This window comes from Chiloscyllium punctatum, chromosome 6, assembly GCF_047496795.1.
Source record: "Chiloscyllium punctatum isolate Juve2018m chromosome 6, sChiPun1.3, whole genome shotgun sequence".
NCBI classification, from domain to species: domain Eukaryota; kingdom Metazoa; phylum Chordata; class Chondrichthyes; order Orectolobiformes; family Hemiscylliidae; genus Chiloscyllium; species Chiloscyllium punctatum.
In genome coordinates, this window is record NC_092744.1 from 39,840,221 (window position 1) to 39,862,676 (window position 22,456).

General features: G+C 43.2%; 1 protein-coding gene across 3 annotated transcripts in view; it reads left to right on the forward strand.

Annotated features, from left to right (window-relative positions):
• Window positions 1-3,997: 3,997 nt before the first annotated feature.
• Window positions 3,998-22,456, forward strand: part of LOC140478898 (erythropoietin-like) — a 30,497-nt gene continuing 12,038 nt past the window's right edge. For 2 of the 3 annotated variants that reach the window (XM_072572513.1, XM_072572510.1), the window contains exons 1-4: window positions 3,998-4,440; window positions 4,748-4,875; window positions 13,734-13,814; window positions 17,310-17,474. In XM_072572513.1, the coding sequence (XP_072428614.1) occupies window positions 4,428-4,440; window positions 4,748-4,875; window positions 13,734-13,814; window positions 17,310-17,474 (387 nt within the window). In that variant the 5' untranslated portion in view covers window positions 3,998-4,427. The remainder of the gene's footprint in view (window positions 4,441-4,747; window positions 4,876-13,733; window positions 13,815-17,309; window positions 17,475-22,456) is intronic. The other variant, XM_072572512.1, reaches the window with a different exon arrangement.

Genomic DNA, 22,456 nt, shown 5'->3' on the forward strand with positions numbered 1-22,456 from the left:
GCAAGGGGTTCAAGCGCTCCAGGAGTCCATAGACAGTATTGTCCTTAGCCTTAGGTGACCCCCATTCTGCAGAGTGAAGTCCCCAGTAGATAATACTCACAGTCCCATCTGTTGCCAAGGGTGGACACTTGGAGTTGGAGGCCGCAAGGTTCCGGAACTGAATGGAAGTTTCTCCATAATACAGTGAGGACCAAGAATATCCATGCTACACTTGTAGTCATTGGGTTTACCCCAGACAATGTTAACAAAACAGTCAAATTATACACCACTCAGGCCAGGGCAAAGGTACCTTGAGACAGGGCTTTGCAAATATATCAGGCAGAGGATGAAGAATTGATAAGCTAAATTGCATCACTGATCTGAAAGTGGGCCCAATTAAGATGAAACTCCAAGTAAATGGTCACCCATTAGACATGGAGGAGACTTATGTACCGCTGTCTCTATTGTTGGGGAGAAAACCTTTCGGAAACTCTACTGGGGCATCTTGCCTTTAAGCCTGCGAGACATCAAAACTAAATTGGACACATGCCCATAGGAGACTGATTAGCAAGGTTAGATCTCATGGAATACAGGGAGAACTAGCCATTTGGATACAGAACTGGCTCAAAGGTAGAAGACAGAGGGTGGTGGTGGAGGGTTTTTTTTCAGACTGGAGGCCTGTGTCCAATGGAGTGCTACAAGTTTCGGTGCTGGGTCCTCTACTTTTTGTCATTTACATAAATGATTTGGATGCAAGCATAAGAGGTACAGTTAGTAAATGTGCCGATGACACCAACGGTAGAGGTGTAGTGGACAGTGAAGATGGTTACCTCAGATTACAACGGGATCTGGACCATATGGGCCAATGGGCTGAGAAATGGCAGATGGAGTTTAATTCAGATAAATGCGAGGTGCTGCATTTTGGGAAAGCAAATCTTAGCATTATACACTTAATGGTAAGGTCCTGGGAGTGTTGCTGAACAAAGAGACCTTGAAATGCAGGTTCATAGCTCCTTGAAAGTGGTAAATAGGAGAGTGAAGAAGGCGTGTGGTATGCTTTCCTTTATTGGTCAGGAGTTGGGAGGTCATGTTGTGGCTGTACAGGACATTAGTTAGGCCACTGTTGGAATATTGCGTGCAATTCTGGTCTTCTTCCTATCGGAAAGATGTTGTGAAACTTGAAAGGGTTCAGAAAAGATTTACAAGGGTGTTGCCAGGGTTGGAGGATTTGAGCTATAGGAAGAGACTGAACAGGCTGAGGCTGTTTTCCCTGCAGCGTCGGAGGCTGAGGGGTAACCTTATAGAGGTTTACAAAATTATGAGGGGCATGGATAGGGTAAATAGGCAAAGTCTTTTCCTTGGGGTCGGGGAGTCCAGAACTAAAGGACATAGGTTTAGGGTGAGGGGAAAGATATAAAAGTGACCTAAGAGACAACTTTTTCACACAGAGGGTGGTAAATGTATGGAATGAGCTGCCAGAGGAAGTGGTGGAGGCTGATACAATTGTAACATTTAAGAGGCATTTGGATGGGTATATGAATAGGAAGAGTTTGGATGGATATGGGCCGGGTGCTGGCAGGTGGGACTAGATTGGGTTGGGATATCTGGTCGGCATGGACGGGTTGGACCGAAGGGTCTGCTTCCATGCTGTACATGTCTATGACTCTAAATGGCCAATCCTGTTGATTAATACATCTCTAGTCTGCCAATGCTCAAACTCTGCTTCAACACATACAGTTTTGAGTGGGGAAAGGTACACAGCACAAATACTCTTAGGCATTTGGTGCAAACTGTCAACCTCCCTTAGTGAAAACAGATTTGGAAAATACAGGAGAAAAAGGTAGAACCTGAAACGATCACACTGGTGTAGTAAAGGTGGCCTTAGAGGTATGGAGCCAAATAACATTGCTGGGGTCTTGTTACACCTGCCCAAAAAGTGCCTATTGCTCCAAATCAGATGCAGCAGTGCCATCTTGCAAGAAGTCAGTGATCAAATGTAAAATGGAAGAAAAAATTCAGGGAAAATTTGGTTTTGTTCAAAATATTTTGTCATTAATCGTGCACTAAATTCACTAATGGCTTGGTTATTCTACAGGTAATAGTAGTTCAGGCATTGATTAGGTTATTGAGTGTGAATTAGAATGTTTATAAATGCCTCTTAAATGTGAAGCAAAGAGGTTCTTCTGCAGCTATACAGGGCCCTGGTGAGACCACACCTGGAGTATTGTGTGCAGTTCTGGTCTCCAAATTTGAGGAAAGACATTCTGGTTATTGAGGGAGTGCAGTGTAGGTTCACGAGGTCAATTCCTGGAATGGCAGGACTACCTTACGCTGAAAGACTGGAGCATCTGGGCTTATACACCCTTGAGGTTAGAAGACTGAGAGGGGATCTGTATGAAACATATAAGATTATTAAAGAATTGGACACTCTGGAGGCAGGAAACATGTTTCCGCTGATAGGTGAGTGCCGAACCAGAGGACACAGCTTAAAAATATGGGGTAGACCATTTAGGACAGAGATGAGGAGAAACTTCTTCACCCAGAGAGTGGCGGCTGTGTGGAATGCTCTGCCCCAGAGGGCAGTGGAGGCCCAGTCTCTGGATTCATTTAAGGAAGAGTTGGATAGAGCTCTCAAGGATAGTGGAATCAAGGGTTATGGAGATAAGGCAGGAACAGGATACTGATTAAGGATGATCAGCCATGATCATATTGAATGGTGGTGCAGGCTCGAAGGGCAGAATGGCCTACTCCTGCACCTATTGTCTATTGTCTATATTGTCTATTGATATATCCATCCATCCAGGCTACAAAAAAATGGTTAAATCACAGGTATACATTGTAACAGTAGGTAGAGTCTGTTCAAAAGAAGATGGAAAAATTGTGAATATTGCAAAGAGAGTATGAATCCCAACCTGTATATTTTGTGGGTAATGCATGCAATTTGGCACATTTAGCAGTAAATTCCATGAATTTGTGCACTAATCACATGTAAGGTTGATTTGCAGCTCAATAACTGTAATTTTATAGAAACGTCCTGGAGACAATTACAATAAAGGTTTATTTGCAGATCTGAGTGATGGCAAACACAATAAACCATTTGCCCTACTTATTACACCCCACCAGTTTAGAATGTAGTTTGTACCAAATTTAGATTTGCTGGGAAGCAGCTTCTTCAGTACTAAGGCTGGAGTATAAGAAAGGTGTCAGATTGGGAAAGTGGATCTCCCAATTGATGTGGTTTTGAACCCAGACTGCTGACTCCTGACTATTGTGTGGCAGGTAGGTGATCATCATCAGATGAGTTTTCAGTATATTTTTTCCTAATCCCAGGTGACTAAGCATCGGATTCTTTGAAAACCAGTCTGAAAGCATTTCAGTTTCTTGTTCAGCATGAGACCTAACCTTATACGGGTGGGCATTTCCACAGTTTTGCAATCCTGCATAAAAATAGTTCATCTTGCAGGGTAGCAGATATTTGCAGGATTCTGACATGTCAGGAAGAGTGTTTGTTCCCTTACTAACTTCGATTATTTATAAACAAGATGTAAGCACAACATTTGGCTCCACGGTTTGGATATTTTACTTCTTTCACCCAAAGAGCTATTATTGAAATCGTTTTATTCGTTCTTGGATCATAGTTACCATTTGCAGGATGAAATGACAAGCAGGTATTCTAATGACCTGCGGCGAAGTGGACTGTTCCAAACTATCTCAACAAACCGCTGTTCTGAAGAAGAGTCACTGGACTTTTAGTCTGCTTTCTCTACACAGGTGCTGCTGCCAGGCTTGCTAAGTTTCTCCAGCAATTTCCGTGATTTGTGCAAAGGGCTGGGTGAGACAGACATCAGTAGCTGCAGATGTACTTTTGGGAGAACCCAGTTAGCACACTATATCGCGCCTTGATACCACATCCTTTTAATACAGTCCAAGATTCCCCAGTATATTAAATCTATGTGTTATTGTGCGGAACAAATGTTGTAATGAGCTTTGCCGTGCTATTAAATCCAGGGGAATTGGCGTGCAGCACACTGCACTGCTGAAATGAACTGCAGTTTGCTGAAAAGAGCTGCTCCAGCCTGTAAAATAAAGAACTTTGTCCGTTCGACTACGGGATGTACTTGCACCATATAAATGGGAAACGTCTTTCATCTCTGCTCTTCTCCTGACGTTGCGGAACGTTGGTGAGATCACAGAGTCTGTTGAGATGTTACTCCGTTTCAGATATGCAGAACAATTTAATAACCGGAAGTCTAACAACTTATTGTAAGTGATAAGATTTGTTTTTTTTTAAAAAAAACATCGCCTTTCCAATTGTCAACGCGAAACTAAAACAAAATCCTGCGAAATTTGGGATTCTTCCTATCTCTCTGTCTCTCTATATAAATGGAAAACAGATTTGGACATGTGGGATCAAGGCATGTAAAAGGAGAGTGGAGAACCCGCTGCTTATGGATTTAAATAGTGAGTACCTGGAGAATGTTTGAACAATTGGCATGACGCATTCCATTGTTTGCTCAGGTTACTACGCAGCATTCCGAAAATTAGATTTTACTAATTAATAACTTGGATGGCGTGCGTTGTCATCTCAAGTAGAGGAAGCACATGGATTTAATTCAGATCGTTCACATCACTTTTGGCTATGTAGAGATATTGTAAAGAATCAATGCATTATTTTAGGTGGGGGGGGGGGGGAGATAGCTAACAGTTTAAAAGTGCAAATTGCGTGGCATCTAATTGCCTTTTCTAACTGAAGTATACTGCTTTGCAGAACTTTTGCTCCTGATAGTATGCCTTGTCCAGACCAGGCTCGCAAAGATGATACCGCTACGCCCTCTGTGTGACAGCCGTGTAATGGACAGATATATCAGAGAAGCGAAGGATCTCCTGAAAGCACCGGTAAGCATTCGCGCAAGTTTCTGTACCGAGCGGGACGCTGCACAATTCCAACGATTTAATTGTATTGCCGCCACGTTTCGAGCCCCCCTTTCGTATTCTGCCAGAAACTCAACCAAACTTGCGCCCTGCGATACTGGGGTCAAAAAGGAAAGATGGAAAGTGAAGAGTAGCTTTTTTAATACATGTTGTGTAGAGTCCTTGTACTGTTTGCTGCGGTCAGATTTCGTGGTTGAGGTTAGGCTGACAAGCCGTTTGAACGCGAGCTGCGGACAGCAATAGGATCGGGGGAGTCTTGGGGACCACTTGATCGGAACAGCAGAGATTCCAGAATCTATACAAAGTCCGGATAAATAAACTGAAGCGATGAGATTGATGGACGTGCCCAGGGGTTCCACATTCCTTTGCTAAGACGTCATTGCCAAAATAAATATGATTTTTAGTGTCTGTAAAGTATATGAGATGTTAGGAACTGCCAGCTGGTAAAATACGAACCAGGTGAAGGAAGTAGTGAAATATGTGGTCGGATCGGACACGTCCTCAGATTTCAGTGATTTCAAGATGTGCTCGAGGGGGGAACAAAGGAAATCGCTTCTACTCGTGTGGCCGGTCAGAGTGACCCAGCCCTTTCAAAACAGCTATCTCTACCGAATTTGATCTGCTCGTGCGCCTTACGGGAGACCTCCTGCTCCAATTTGCCATGTTTCAATGTTTAGTCAAATGTGTCCGCTAAAGCATCAGTCAGTACTGAGCCAGGCAAATCTGCTTGTTCAGCAATATTTATTCAATTAACTCAATAATTGCTGGTTCCAGTGGGTTTCCTATTTCCACTTAAAATGTTTCCTGCATTGTGATTTTGATATCTTGATCTAAATAAATCTTTCCAGATTTCGAAATATTTGTTTCCCTGGAGATGAACCTCCCAGTATTGGGCCGAAAAATCTTGGGATCCTCAATCCTGTCAATACTCCCACTTATCCCTCAACCAACATCATTGCAACTGGTCACTATTATTGGGAGCTTCCTTTGCTGTATTTGGCTGCTATTCTGGCCTCCCAGGTAGCAGATTGCGCTACGCAATCCCACTTCAGCCAGAACAACACTGAAATCTCTGCTTGACTCCTCAGTGCTGGAGAGAGGGAGTGCTGCACTGTTGGAACTACCTTCCTTCATCTATTCCTATGAAACATGAAACTGAGTCAAGGTTAGAATGGTGCAGAAAAAGCACAGCACGTCAGGCAGCATCCGAGGAGCAGGAAAATCGACGTTTTGGGCAAAAGCCCTTCATCAGAAATGAGGCTCATTCCTGATGAAGGGCTTTTGCCCGAAACGTCAATTTTCCTGCTCCTCTGATGCTGCCTGACCTGCTGTGCTTCTTCTGCACCATTCTAATCTTGACTCTGATCTCCAGCATCCACAGTCTTCACTTTCGCCAACATGAAACTGAGGCCCTGTCTGCTCATTCAACAGCTTGCAAAACAACCCACTGTGCTACTTTAGAGAAGTGACAGGGAGTTATTGGCCAATGTTTATCCCTCAATTAAATATTCCTAAAACAAGTTGTCTGGTCATCATCACATTGTTGCTTATGGGAGCTTACTGATTGCCATCTTCTCTACATTACGACAGTGATTACAATTCAAAAGTACTCCATTTATTCTAGAACATAGAACATAGAACAATACAGCACAGAACAGGCCCTTCGGCCCATGATGTTGTGCCGAACATTTGTCCTAGCTTAAGCACCTATCCATGTATCTATCCAATTGCCGGTTAAAGGTCACCAATGATTCTGACTCTGCCACTCCCGCAGGCAGCACATTCCATGCCCCACCACTCTCTGGGTAAAGAACCTACCCCTGACATCCCCCCTATACCTTCCACCCTTCACCTTAAATTTATGTTCCCTTGTAACACTCTGTTGTACCCGGGTAAAAAGTCTCTGACTCTATCTATTCCCCTGATCATCTTATAAACCTCTATCAAGTCACCCCTCATCCTTCTCCACTCCAATGAGAAAAGGCTTAGCACTCTCAACCTATCCTCGTATGACCTATTCTCCATTCCAGGCAACCTCCTGGTAAATCTCCTCTGCACCCTCTCCAAAGCTTCCACATCTTTCCTAAAGTTTCTAAAGTACTTTATGAAATGCTGAGATTATGAACATTATTAATGCAGCCATACAATAGTGGAAATGCCAAGGGTCTGGCAACATCTTTGGAAAAAGAAACTTTACATTTCAGGTTAGAACGTCCTTGATTTGAAACATTTCTCTCTCCACAGATGCTGCCAAACTAGTTCAGTATATACAGTATTTTCTGATTTAACTCAGATTTCCAGCGCTCACAATAATTTGTGCTTGGTCTTTCTTTACCATAGTGGCTACATTTCAAAAGTAATTAAATAAGCTAAATTCCAATAAAAACAGAATATGCTAGAAGACCTCAGTTTATGTGAAGAGAAACAGTTAAAGTTTCAGATTGATGATTTTCATCAAGATAGGAAGATGACATCAATTAACATTTTTTAAGCAAATATAAAGCTAAATTGAACGGGGAGCAGAAAGGAACAAATGTCTGTGATGGGATGAAATGCAGCAATGATTAAATGGTAAAAAGGGCTAATGGTGCAAGGTGATAATGGGATCATTTAAAAAAAACCTAAAGTAGGTGCAAATGGTTACTAGCACTTGTTGCCTGAAAAAGTCTTTATGATCTAAAATGAGACGCTGATCCTCACGTTTACTTAGTTACTGCCAGTGCAGAGGTGCAGACACTCAAATTTGCTTCAGTGTCGCAAACCAGGGAGGAAAAGAAATCAGCAAGCTGTCACACTCCTGCTTGTTACCAGTGAAAATTTTTACAAATTGCATGCATGCCAGCATGCAGTGAAACCAGGATTAGAATTAAATTCAATGTCGATTCCCCACCTCTGCTTCAGTGCCTAATCAAGTCACAATATGAAGCCAACAGGCAGACAGTTCCTCCAATCAGTATCAAGAATGAGAGTCAGGTCAGAAATCACCAGGTTATAGTCCAACAGGTGTACATGTATTTGAAATCACAAACTTTCGGAGCGCTGCTCTTTCATCAGGTCACCTTGTCCACCTCAGTCCAACACTGGTACCTCCGCTTCAGGGATGAAAGCAGCTGAGCTAAGGCTATATATGATTTTCCTGTGTGCAAAAATGTCACTGTTCAGCCTTACTGCTCAGAATAATGGTACATCTGAAATTAATTACAGAACACATAAGGAATCATGAACATAAATCGAAGCTCAATTATTCCATAAAACAACTCCAACAAACTATTTCACTACTACTTACCCATTATTTTAATAGTTTGTACATGCATTCACCATACTGCTGCGGTGTTAGGGCAGCAATTTCATTCTCCACCAATTATGCTGTAATTAAGTGTAAACACAACCAGAGTTCAAAATCAGGGTCTGACTTAATATTGGCGCAAAGTGAAGTGTGTTCCTGCGAGAGAGTGCTGCTCCACTTCACTTCAAAGTCAGTGAACATCATTTATAACATTAACTTTAAAGATTAGAAGTCTGAGCATCAATCCTTACTATTTGAAATTTTAAACTTTTGAATAGAGAGCAGATGTTTTATCAGCTGATACTCATTCTGTGTTGCCAGTAAAATGAGTCATAAGCAATATTGAGTTGGTAGCACTGTGCCAAATGGTTGGTATAATATTGACTGGAAATTCAACAAACTTTATGAAAATTAGTTCATGCAGGACTTAATATTCTCCTGTTACAAAATCACATTGTACTTGCAACCTTCAGAAAGCATCAGAAGACTTATCATCAGGGTGCTGGTACATGGAATAATATGCTAAAGTAATTTGGCTAAACATTCCAAAAGGCACATCTGTAACAGCATATAAATAACAAACTTGAACAACACATATGTAAGTCATATTAACTCTGCCTAAAGACAATTCCTCAGCTCATTATCTGCTGATGCTTCATTCTGAGCCACTTTCTTGACAGTTTTGTCAGTGGTGTTTTGGCATTGCCTTTCAATTTCACAGGCAGAGCAAGGAAGCAAGGCTCTAGTTGCTCTGAGCTGGAACAGAAATCAATCCCATACTGTTCATTATCCAACCAAATGAGCTAACTGGCCCTCACTTAAATAGTATAAGTAACAAGTACATAAACAATAACAATGGTCTCTTGTCGTACCATAATAGTATCCTTACCATTGAGCCAAAGGGCCTAGTTTAAGTCCCACCTGTTCTAGCAGCATGCCATAGTGTAGCACAGTGGTGGTACTTCTGAACCAAAAGGTCCAGGTTGAAGTCTTAGCTGCCCCAGAGGTGTATAGAGCATATCTAAATAGGTTGATTCAAACAGTAACCGAGTTTCTTATGGTAAATAATAGTGAGCCCATCTCTCAACCAGGAGGACTTGATTGAAATGCTATCTGCACTAAAGGTGTGCCATAACATGTCTAAACAATGAAGATCTTCAGCGCAATTTCAACCACAATTTTCAAACTTGTGTTACAGCACAGCAGTACTTGTGCTGCATATTTTCAGCAAATTTGTTAGACTGTAGGATTTCAGCTCGCAATGCAAACATGGGAATGACTTAATCCCACTATACCTTAGAATGGAAAAAAAACCCCATATGTTCCCCTCAGAGCTATCCGAAACAGGATTCAAGAAATTCGTACCAAGCTAGTGGAACCATCTGAAATAAATCACCTTCAGATTTTAACTGAAAAACTAAACTTAGGATCTCAGATGTTATGCAGCTGAATTAATGTCTTCTGCATATGGGTTGATTTGGGATTGTCCCCGAGTGGAAACCATTAAGAACCTGCAGCATTAAAAGTACAAATGGAGCTTGGAGATAGCTATTTATTAATCTGCAGGCAAGCATGATAAAGACTTTATTGTTCTCAGAATAAAAACATGCTTCTGCTCCTCATATATTAAAAAGAACTATTAAGAAGGTTGTAAGGTTTTTTAAATCTCTTTTGACAATTTAGAGCAGAGGGAATGGAAGCTAGGGCAGTTGTGTGATCCTCTTGCAGGATGTGGGAGGTGAGGGTCACCACTAGTGTCCCTGCTGACTTCATCTGCAAGAAGTGCACCCAACTCCAGCTCCTCACAGACCACATGAGGGAACGGAGCTGGAGCTGGATGAACCTCGGATCATTCAGAAGGCTGAGGGGGTGATAGAGAGAAGTTATAGGGAGGTAGTCACACCTAAGTTACAGAATGAAGGTAGTTGGGTAACCATCAGGAGAGGAAAAGGGGATAGGCAGACAGTACAAGGAGCACCTGTGGCCATTCCCGTCAATAACAAGTATACCACTTTGGATGCTGTTGGGGGTTGGGGGGGAGCAACCTACCACGGGAAAGTCACAGCCGCCAGGTCTCTGGCTCTTAGGCTCAAAAGGAAAGGGGGTGAATAGGAGAGCGATAGTGATAGAAGATTTCATGGTTAGAGGAACAGACAAGAGATTCTGTGGTCATGAACGAGACTCCCAGATGGTATATTGCCTTCTAGGTGTCAGGGTCAGGGATGTCTCAGATTGAGCTTACAGGATTCTTAAGGGGGAGGGGGAGCAGCCAGAGGTTGTGGTACACATTGGTAACGTTGCGACATTGAACATTCCTTCTGCCGTCCCTACCTCCAGGACCATTTTTTCTATCAAGACTCCTGCCCACCTTCCGAGGACCCTTTCTCCTGCCTCCAACACACCCCATCCACCTGGACACTCTGTGCTGATCTGTTACCCGCCCTTGATCTCTTTATTTCCAACTGTCACCATGACATTGACCACCTCAACCTGTCCACTCCCCTCACCCACTCCATCCTCTCACCTTCACAACGCTCAGCCCTCCACTCCCTCTGCTCCAACCTCAACATCAGCATCAAACCTGCAGATAAGGGGCGTTGGGGGGGGGGGGGTCACTGTGGTAGTTCAGTGCACCAACCTCTACACCGCTGAAGCCAGGTGCCAACTCACAGATACCTCCTCCTACTGACCCCTCACCAAGACGTCACCTCCCATCACCAAGCCATCATTTCTCAGACCATCCACAACCTCATCACCTCTGGGGATCTCCCATCCACAGCCTCCAACCTTATAGTCAAAGAACCCCGCACCGCCTGATTCTACCTCCTCCCTAAGATTAACAAACCTGACTGCCCCAGTCGACCCATTGTCTCAACTTGCTCCTGTCCCATGAACTCATCTCTGTATACCTTAACACCGTCCTGTCCCCCTTAGTCCAGGAACTCCCCACCTACATTCGGGACACTACCCACGCCTTTTAATGCCTCCAAGCCTTCCATTTCTTCCTCGCATGCCATCCCAACCAGTACCCTTCCACCGATACCCTCATCCACCTGGCTGAACTGGTCCTCACCCTTAACAACTTTTCCTTCCAAACCTCCCACTTCCTCCAAACCAAAGGGGTATCCAAGGGCATCCACATGGGACCCAGCTATGCCTGCCTCTGTTGGGCACGTGGAACAGTCCATCTTCCGCAGCCACACAGTCACCAACCCCCACCTGTTCCTCTGCTACATCGATGACTGTATTGGCGCTACCTTGTGCTGCCACGAGGAGGTTGAAAAGTTCATCAATTTCACAAACACCTTCCACCCTGACCTCAAATTAACCTGGACCATCTCAGACACTTCACTCCCATTCCTGGACCTCTCCATCTCCATCTCCAGTGATGGGCCAAATACCAACATTGACAACAAACCCACCGACTCCCACAGCTATCTGGACTACACCTCCTCCCACTCTGCCTCCTGTAAACATGCCATCCCTTATTCCCAATTCCTCCGCCTCCACTGCATATGTTCCCAGGATGACCAATTCCACTATAGAACATCCCAGATGGCCTCCTTCTTCAAAGACTGCAATTTCCCCTTCCACATGGTCGACGATGCCCTCCAGTGCATCTCCTCCACTTCCCCACCTCTGCCCTTGAACCCCACCCCTCCAATCACAACAAGGACAGAACCCTTCCCTTCCCCGTCCTTATCTTGTACCCCACCAACCTCCGGATACATCACATTATATTCCACCTGCAAACAGACCCCATCACTTGAGGTATATTTCCCTCCCCATCCCTATCAGCATTTCGGAGAGACCATTTCCTCCACGACTCCCTTATCAGATCCACATCCCCACCCCCGGTATTTTCCCCTGCCACCGCAGGAAGTGCAAAGCCTGCGCCCACACTTCCCTGCCTCACCTCTGTCCAAGGCCCCAAACGATCTTTCCACATCCAACAGCAATTTACCTGTACTTCCACGCAAGTCATCTACTGTATCTATTGCACCCGATGTGGTCTCCTCCACATCGGGGACACAGGACGCCAACTTTCAGAGAGCATCTCCGGGACACCAGCACCAACCAACCCCACTGCCCCGTGGCTGAACACTTTAACTCCCCCTCCCACTCTAGCAATCACATACAGCTCCTGGGCCTCCTCCATTGCCAAACCCTTACCACTCAACATCTGGAGGAAAAATGCCATATCTTCCACTTTGGGACCCTGCAACCACACAGAATCAATGTGGATTTCACCAGGTTTCTCATTTCCCTTCCCCCAACCTTTTCCCAGTCCGAAGCCTCCAACTCAGCATAGCCCCCTTGACTGGTCCTACCTGTCCATCTTCCTTCCCACCCATCCGCTCCACCCTCCAACCTATCAGTCCCACCCCCACCTTCATCAACCTATCACAGTCCCATTCCCCTCCCATTTATCTCTCAGCACCACCACCCCCCACAAGTCTCATTCCTGATGGAAAGTATTCAGCCTGGAGCTCTGTGACCAGTGGCATTCCACAGAGATTCTGGGATCTCTGCTCTTTGTGATTCTTATAAATGACTTGGATAAGGAAATGGAAGGGTGGGTCAGTAAGTTTGCCGATGACATGAAGGTTGGGCTGTTGTAGATTGCAATGGGATATTGACAGGATGCTGGGATCAGAAATGGCAGATGGAGTTCAGGCTAGAAAAGTGCGAAGTGATTCATTTTGGAAGGTCAAATTTGAAAGCAGATTACAGGGTTAAAGGCAGGATTCTTGGCAGTGTGGAGGAACAAAGAAGTCTTGAAGTCCACATTCATAGGTCCCTCAAATTTACCACCCAGGTAGATAGGGTTGTTAGGATGGCATATGGTGTATTGGCTTTCATTAGCAGGGGGATTGAATTTTAGAGCCACAAGGTTATGCTGCAGCTCTGTAAAGCCCTGGTTAGAGCACATTTCAAATATTGTGTTCAGTTCTGGTCACCTCATCATAGGAAGGATGGGGAAGCTTTAGAGAGGGTGCAGAGGAGGTGTATCAGGGTGCTGCCTGGACTGGAGGGCATAGTTTATGAAGAAAGGTTGAGGGAGCTGGGGCTTTTCCCACAGAGTTTCAGCAGAAGCTCTTTCATTATTAAGAGCCTCTGCTCAAACTCTGACAAAGGAACATGTGGGATAGTTATTGAAGTGGCATGGAGTCATGTCTATCTTGTTAGCACAGCATCCAAATGTTTGAATCTTCATCATCTGCCTGTCCACAAACATGAGGGGCACACTCAAACATGTGGGGGAGGGGGCTATTTTTATTGGTATGATATGAATGTAGGTCACTTGAGTGGAATACCAATGGAAGATTATTTGAACCATTCTCTAGTCAGGGAGCCAATATGCATTGGGGGAGAACAGAATAGGAGAAAATGTAAAATGAAAAATGTTCACATAGGAAAGTCAATTTTACAAATTTGCACTGGCAGAGGTAAAATTCCATGCTGAGCACATGCTATTCCAACTGTCCCTCCAAAATGTTTCCAATAGATTTTTCTATTTTGTATTTCCATGCAGTGTAACCGGATATTTCAATTTCCTAATGCAATTCCTCTTCCAAATACTGGTCTTAATCTACGAACATGGAGGTCCAAAAGTGTAAGTATCCAAATAATTAAAGTGCTTTTAAGTTTGTTCTCAGGATGTGAGCATCCCTAGAACATCCGGTATTTACTGCCCATTTCTAATTCCTGTTGTAAAGGTGGTGGTGAGCTACAATCTTGAACAACCTGTGTGATCCAGTAACATGAAAAGGATACTGGGGAGAGAGTAGGAGACCATTTTTGATCCAGCAATAGTGATAGAATGGAAATATTGTTCCAAAACAGGTTAACGAGTGACTTGGAGGGAACTTGCTACTGGTAGTGTTTCCATGCATTCTTGCCTTTCTCCTTTTTCCAGGAGGTAGAGCTCATGGGTTTGGAAGCTGTTGTCAAAGCAGCCATGGTGAGTGGCTGCAGTGCATCATATTGATAAGTACTTAGTACTGTTGCTATGCATTGGTGTTCAAGGAGGGAGTGCGAATGTTTAAGCCAGTGGATGTAAAATCAGTCACGAGGACTGTCCTAAAAGGTGTCAAGTTTATTGAGTTATTTTGGAGTTGCACCTATCCAGGCAGGTGGAGAGTATTCCATCCTCCTCCTGACTTGTGTCTGTTAGATGGTGGACAGGCTTTTAGGAATCAGAAGGTATATTTCATGCCTCAAAATCTCCAGTCTCTTGACTTATCCTTGTTACCACAGTTCGGTTTCTGATCAATGGTAACCCCGTGGATAATGATGGTAGGTTGTTGATATTAATGTTATATAGCAATTGTAAAGCTGTTGAATGTCAAGGAAAGATCGTAAAGTTCAGTCTTGTGAGGGATGTTATAGTTTCAAAGCATATGTGGAATATATATCACTTGCCATTTATTAGCCCAAATCTGAATGTTGCCCAGATCTTGCTACGTGTGGACAAAGATTACTGGATAGGTACAGCTGCAACAACACTCAAGAAGCTTGACACCATCCAGAACAAAGCATCCAACTTGATTGGCACCATATCCACAAACGTTCACTCTCTCCACCACTGATGTTATGTAGAAGCAGTGTGTACTATCTGCAAAAAGCATTGCAGCAATTCACCAAAGATCCTTAGACAGTGCCTTCCAAACCTATGACCACCACCATCCAGAAGGACATGGGCAGCGGATACATGCAGGTTCCCTTCCGAGTCACTCACCATCCTGACTTGGAAGCATATTACAGTTCCTTCAGTGTTGCTGGGTCAAAATCCTGGAATTCCCTCCCCAAAGGCATACATGGACTGCAGCGGTTGAAGAAGGCAGCTCACCACCACCTTCTCAAGGGCAACTAGGGGCAAACAATAAACGCTGGCCCAGCCACGATGCAGACATCCCATGAGTGAATAAAAATATGTTAAATATTTGAAGAGTTGTGGGTGATATTGAACATCCAAGACCATTAATGAAGCAACTGAAGATGCATGGGCTAAAGACGCTATCCAAAGGAATCTCAATGAGCTAAGGTATCAGATGGTTGGCTTTCTTTGTGATAGTAGGACTTCAACCAATGGTTTATCTGCTGATTCCCACTGGGTTCAATTTTAGTCCATCTGGTCTTGTTTTTCTCTCAGTTCTCTGTGATGATTAGATGTAACTAAACACTTACTAGCCTAAGACTTAATTACATTGCTGTGCATCTGGAGTCAAAAATGTATTGATTGCAAAGTTTACCCCTGAAGGGCATTAGTGAACCAGGTGGATTCAAAAATCCAGCAGTTTAATGATTATTAATGAGACAAGTATTTTGCCATGTGAGATTTGAACTTGGGGTATCTAGAACATTACTCTGGACTACTAGAATACTGTAGTAATGTTATCATATTGCTATAATTCCCCAGGAATGGTAATAACTTGTTTAATTAGTACTGGGCCTTTAAAGGAATACTGAATGCAACACAAGCATTCCTGGCAAAATGTAATTAGAAATTTAAGAGTTAACATTGTAATTGTATAGGGCATAAACAATTTTTTCAACATTTCAGCTTGTACATCACACAAAAAATATTCTTATTCAGTTCCTCAAAACAAAATGCATTTTCAGTTCCCAAATAACTTTGACTGTATCACCAAATACATGTTGCACCTAAAATGATTGATTAGATTACTTACAGTGTAGAAACAGGCCTTGCGGCCCAACAAGTCCACACCGCCCCGCCGAAGCGCAACCCACCCATATCCCTACATTTACCCCTTACCTAACACTACGGGCAATTTAGCATGGCCAATTCACCTGAACTGCACATCTTTGGACTGTGGGAGGAAACCAGAGCACCTGGAGGAAACCCACGCAGACACGGGGAGAACGTACAAACTCCACACAGTCAGTCGCCTGAGGCGGGAATTGAACCCAGGTCTCTGGAGCTGTGAGGCAGCAGTGCTAACCACTGTGTCACCGTGCCGCCCACAAATGAATTGCTTCAGAACATTACACTACATTCAAGATGCTCTTGAATGTGACTCTTCTTGGATCCAACTGGCAAATCCACATTTTTTTTAAAGAGAGAATTAATTACAGGTGAATTAAGTATGAACCTTACACTACCATAGCAAAGAAACTAGATGCTGTATTGTAGAGCTTACAATTGCGGTCATGCTTAAATTTTAGGACATCTTCGCAAAATGTAATATCACAAAGTACAGCCTTTCATAGGAACACAAATCTGGAATCAACAGTCCAATTAACCCACAGTTATGCACTTTCAGAGCATTTAATGACAGCCTGATCACTGCCAAACTAGCTCAAACTAACTTGTAAATAGAACATCATGTATTGATGGGCCAAGGTAATTGGAGACTGGATTTTCTGATTGGGGGTCTGGTCCAAATTCAGGTCCTGATTCTCCACCATGTCATGATTAGTCATCACATCACAATGTTTGCAGGATAAGTCAATTAATTGGCAGAGGTCACACTTGCTGCCCAATCAGGGATGGTTGTCTGACCTCCTGAAGCTGGGGGACCACTGGGGAGGCTACCCAGCAATGACATATCAGCGGACTACTGGCTCAGGTGGGAGCTACCAATTCCTACACTGAGAGATGGAGAGATTACCTTAAGGTGTGACTGTCCATGCAGACTAGTTAATAATAATAATTTAAAGAAAAGACCACATCTGACAAGCTATCAGTGGGAAGCATCTCCACTTGAAGGCTTGATGTTGCAGGAATGGCTCAATGGCGTTGGAGGATGCAGAGAATTCTCTCAGGATGAAGAGTGAGCCCCACTCCTCAGGCTGGGAGGTTTTGGCTGCAGAATGAAGCTTGCCTAAAAACTTAAATTCCAACCAGCGCAGCAAAATGGTCCAAATGAACCAATTTACTAGCCTAATGGGGTATCTATCTAGTTCTCAACCTGGCCTTTTTCAAAACAGCTCCAGGTTAGAACCATGCCAGTTCACCAGCACAGTGACTGGCAATGCAACCTTGAAGGCCGCCACAACCCATTTCTGGTCTGACCCAATCAAACTTGAAAATTCCAGTCCACGCAGCGAATGAAACATTGATTTCTATCCTCATTTTGTTTTGCAGAAACGTGTGAAAAATGAAGAAATTAAGGCAGGCCTTATTATGCTTTCTAATGCAACACAGACAGCAAAACATTTTATCACTAATAATTCCACAGTGCCTCTCTTAGATAAGATTTACAGGAATACTAGGACCTTTATTCACCTCCTACAACTGATGAATGTGCCGGTAAGTACTTAAGTAAGAAATTAGCCACTTCCAATGTAATGTGGAACTTATTGGCAACTTATAAGCTATCTGCATATGGTCTTTCAATACGTACTTGAGTCAAAAATCAGGCTACATGAACTTCACTAATGGTCTTTCTTCCACAGAGCAATCAGTAGCTAGGCATACAGCCTCGAGACTGATAGGTTCCTGACTAAATTTGGTTACCTGAGTCAACATGGCAATAGAGGCTGCACAATGTTGGTTTTGTGGAAGAAAAATGAATCAGGTTATACAAAGCCTTGCGAAATAGTACTCCAAAATGGCAGCATATTCTTACCTGGGTGGGAGTGTTACAGAGTGAAATTGGGACCATCAATACCAGGCATAGATCAGAGGTTGCTGCAAGATCTGTTAAGTGCTGGGAGAGGGTGGGAAAATGGCCCACCTTGATTTTCTGAGGCTATATTCCAGGTGGTTTGCTAAATAACAGGTTATCTCAGCCCCACCTTTGCACACTTGCACCCACTCCCTGAAATAACTCTTTAGAGGCTGGCATCCCATCACCAATCACCCTTTCTGCACAAATGCATAGCTTTTGATAAGAGCACTGCCTTTCACTCAGTCAGTCAGTCAGGGTCCCAATATCCCTGAAATAATACTGAGTAGGAAAGTAAATATTTGGTCTCTGCAATAACCAACCTATTCGCCTCTGCTAGAGTCCTAGAGTCATAGAGATGTACAGCATTGAAACAGACCCTTTGGTCCAACCCGTCCATGCCGACCAGATATCCCAACCCAATCTAGTCCCACCTGCCAGCACCCAGCCCACATCCCTCCAAACCCTTCCTATTCATATACCCATCCAAATGCCTCATAAATGTTGCAATTGTACCAGCCTCCACCACTTCCTCTGGCAGCTCATTCCATACACGTACCACCCTCTGCATGAAAACATTGCCCCTTAGGTCTCTTTCATATCTTTCCCCTCTCACCCTAAAACTATGCCCTCTAGTTCTAGACTCCCTAATCCCAGGGAAAAGATGTTGTCTATTTATCCTATCCATGCCCCTCATAATTTTGTAAACCTCTATAAGGTCACCCCTCACCCCTCCAGCCTGTTCAGCCTCTCCCTGTAGCTCAAATCCTCCAACCCTGGCAACATCCTTATAAATCTTTTCTGAAACCTTTCAAGTTTCATAACATCTTTCTGATAGGAAGGAGACCAGAATTGCATGCAATATTCCAACAGTGGCCTAATCAATGTCCTATACAGCAGCAACATGACCTCCCAGCTCCTGTACTCAATACTTTGACTATAAAGGAAAGCATACCAAATGCCTTTTTCACTATCCTATCTACCAGCGACTCCACTTTCAAGGAGCTATGAACCTGCACTCCAAGGTCTCTTTGTTCAGCAACACACCCTAGGACCTTACCATTAATTGTATAAGTCCTGCTAAGATTTGCTTTCTCAAAATGCAGCACCTCGCATTTATCTGAATTAAACTCCATCTGCCATTTCTCAGCCCATTGGCCCATATGATCCAGATCCTGTTGTAATCTGAGGTAGCCATCTTCACTGTCCACTACACTTCTACCTTTGGTGTCATCTGCACACTTACTAACTGTATCTCTTATGCTTGCATCCAAATCATTTATGTAAACGACAAAAAGTAGAAGACCCAACACCGATCCTTGTGGCACTCCACTGGTCACAGACCTCCAGTCTGAAAAAAACCCTCCACCACCACCCTCTGTCTTCTATCTTTGAGCCAGTTCTGTATCCAAATGGCTAGTTCTCCTGTATTCCATGAGATCAAACCTTAGTAATCAGTATCCCAAGGGGAACCTTGTCAAACGCCTTACTGAGGTCCATGTAGATCACATCTACTGCTCTGCCCTCATCAATCTTCTTTGTTACTTCTTCAAAAAACTCAATCAACTTTGTGAGACATGATTTCCCACGCACAAAGCCATGTTGACTATCCCTAATCAGTCCTTGCCTTTCCAAATAGATGTACATCCTGTCCCCCAGGGTTTCCTCCAACAACTTGCCCACCACTGAGGTCAGGCTCACCGATCTATAGTTCCCTGGCTTATTTTTACCGCCCTTCTTAAACAGTGGCACTACCTGTGCCAACCTCCAGTCTTCCAGCACCTCACCTGTGACTATCGATGATACAAATATCTCAGCAAGAGGCCCAGCAATCACTTTTCTAGCTTCCCACAGAGTTCTCGGGTACACCTGATCAGGTCCTGGGGATTTATCCACCTTTAACCATTTCAAAACATCCAGCACTTCCTCCTCTGTAATCTGGACATTTTGCAAGATGTCACCATCTATTTCCTTACAGTCTATATCTTCCAAATCCTTATCCACAGTAAATACTGATGCAAAATATTCATTTAGTATCTCCCCCATTTTCTGTGCCTCCACACAAAGGCCACCTTGCTGATCTTTGAGGGGCCCTATTCTCTCCCTAGTTACCCGTTTGTCCTTAATATATTTGTGAAAACCCTTTGGATTCTCCTTAATTCTATTTGCCAAAGCTATCTCATTTCCCCATTTTGCCCTTCTGATTTCCCTCTCTAGTATACTCCTACTTCCTTTATACTCTTCTCAGGATTCACTCAATCTATCCTGTCTATACCTGACATATGCTTCCTTCTTTTTCTTAACCAAACCCTCAATTTCTTTAGTCATCCAGCATTCCCTATACCTACCAGCCTTCCCTTTCACTCTGACAGGAATATACTTTCTCTGGATTCTTGTTCTCTCATTTCTGAAGGCTTCTCATTTTCCAGTTGTCCCTTTACCTGCAAACATCTGCCTCCAATCAGCTTTCGAAAGTTCTTGCCTAATATCGTCAAAATTGGCCTTTCTCCAATTTAGAACTTCAACTTTTAGATCTGGTCTATCCTTTTCCAGCATTATTTTAAATCTAATAGAATTATGGTCGCTGGCCCCAAAGTGCTCCCTCACTGACACCTCAGTCACCTGCCCTGCCTTATTTCCCAAGAGTAGGTCAAGTTTTGCACCTTCTCTAATAGGTACATCCACATACTGAATCAGAAAATTGTCTTATATACACTTAAGAAATTCCTCTCCATCTAAACCTTTAACACTATGGCAGTCCCAGTCGATGTTTGGAAAGTTAAAATCCCCTACCATAACTACCCGATTATTCTTACAGATAGCTGAGATCTCCTTACAAATTTGTTTCTCAATTTTTTTCTGACTATTGGGGGGGTCTACAATACAATCCCAATAAGGTGATCATCCCTTTCTTATTTCTCAGTTCAGCCTAAATAACTTCCCTGGATGTATCCTCCCTCAGCACAGCTGTAATGCTATCCCTTATCAAAAATGCCACTCCCCCTCCTCTCTTGCCTCCCTTTCTATCCTTCCTGTAGCATTTGTATCCTGGAACATTAAGCTGCCAGTCCTGCCCATCCCTGAGCCATGTTTCTGTAATTGCTATGATATCCCAGTCCCATGTTCCTAACCATGCCCTGAGTTCATCTGCCTTCCCTGTTAGGCCCCTTGCATTGAAATAAATGCAGTTTAATTTATTAGTCCTACCTTGTCCCTGCCTGCCCTGACTGTTTGACTCATTTCTGTTCTCAGCTGTACCCGTCTCAGATCAATCTCTTTCCTCACTATCACCCTGGGTCCCACCCTGCTATCTTACTAGTTTAAATCCTCCCAAGCAGTTCTAGCAAATTTCCCTGCCAGGACATTCGTCCCCTTCCAATTTTGTTCAGGAGTGGATGTCAGCAGTTCAGTGGGAACAGAATTCCATAGACAAATAAGACAGAAAATGCTGCAGAAACTCAGCAAATCTGGCAGCATCTGTTGAGAGAGAAACAAAGTTAACATTTTGAGTCTGATGACTCTTTATTGATGTTCTGAAACCTATATATGCACGTTGATAAGGTGAACTCAGAGATGACACGAAGGAAGGTTGGCAAGAAATTAGAAAAAGATGCAAATTCAGGGCTAAGCCAGGGACAAGCTTAGATGCCATTTGGCACAAAGTTAGTGGTGGAAGGAGATAGCAGAGGGAGCTGATCAGATGATGTCAATTGTAATCACATGCAGTCCTTAAGCTGCTCACATTTGTTAAAGGTGAGGATGGAAGAGACATCGGAGAGGTATTTAATTGTGAGATTAAGAAGAGAATCCAGGCAGTACCTCTGCATTCCTAGGTTTTCCTGAAGTAGTGAGCCATTTTAGCACACAAGAACAGGACTTGTTTGAGTTTTATGAGCCAGGTCTGACAATGAATAACTAAAAAAGAATTGTCCACCATGTAAAATGTGCAACAATGCTATTGCAAGATTTGTAGAGCCACATTAAACAAAACTGGAGCAGAATTTCAAACCTAAAAAGAAACCCATTCTTTTTCTTTAAAACTTCCTTAGGATATCTGTTTTCTCTCCTCATAAATCTGAGGGAATTTTGGACTGAAAAATCGCTCAAAACTTACCATGGATATTTTTATAAATGTTACCATTTAAAATCCAAACATTTACTTTGCTACCAAAGTCCTGTCTCTAATTTAGAGATAAAGAGAAGCAGAATAATCTGCCTGTCTCGACACAATACTCCAGAGTTTCCATTATCCGCCTCATAATATAAAACTATATCTGTAATGTATTTCTTTAATCTTAAACTAGAATGCATTCTCCATTGGTATATTTGTCAATGTCCAAGGCTAATGAAGAACAAAAATTATAATTGCAGTACTAAACAGAAAATTATTAATGCCCAAAAAATGTGCTTTACCTTGTTTTTCAAAAGCATGGATGTTGGAAATAGGTGAAATTGGTTGAAAACCCCTACAAATGTTGACAGTGAGAATATTTTCTGATATAGGATTCAAAGGATAAAATCATTAACATCTTTATGCATTAATCAAGTTCCTAATACCATTTCAAAATTAGAAATATTTCAGCCTTAAAAATTCATGACATTTTAATAGTCTGTGAGTTGCCTC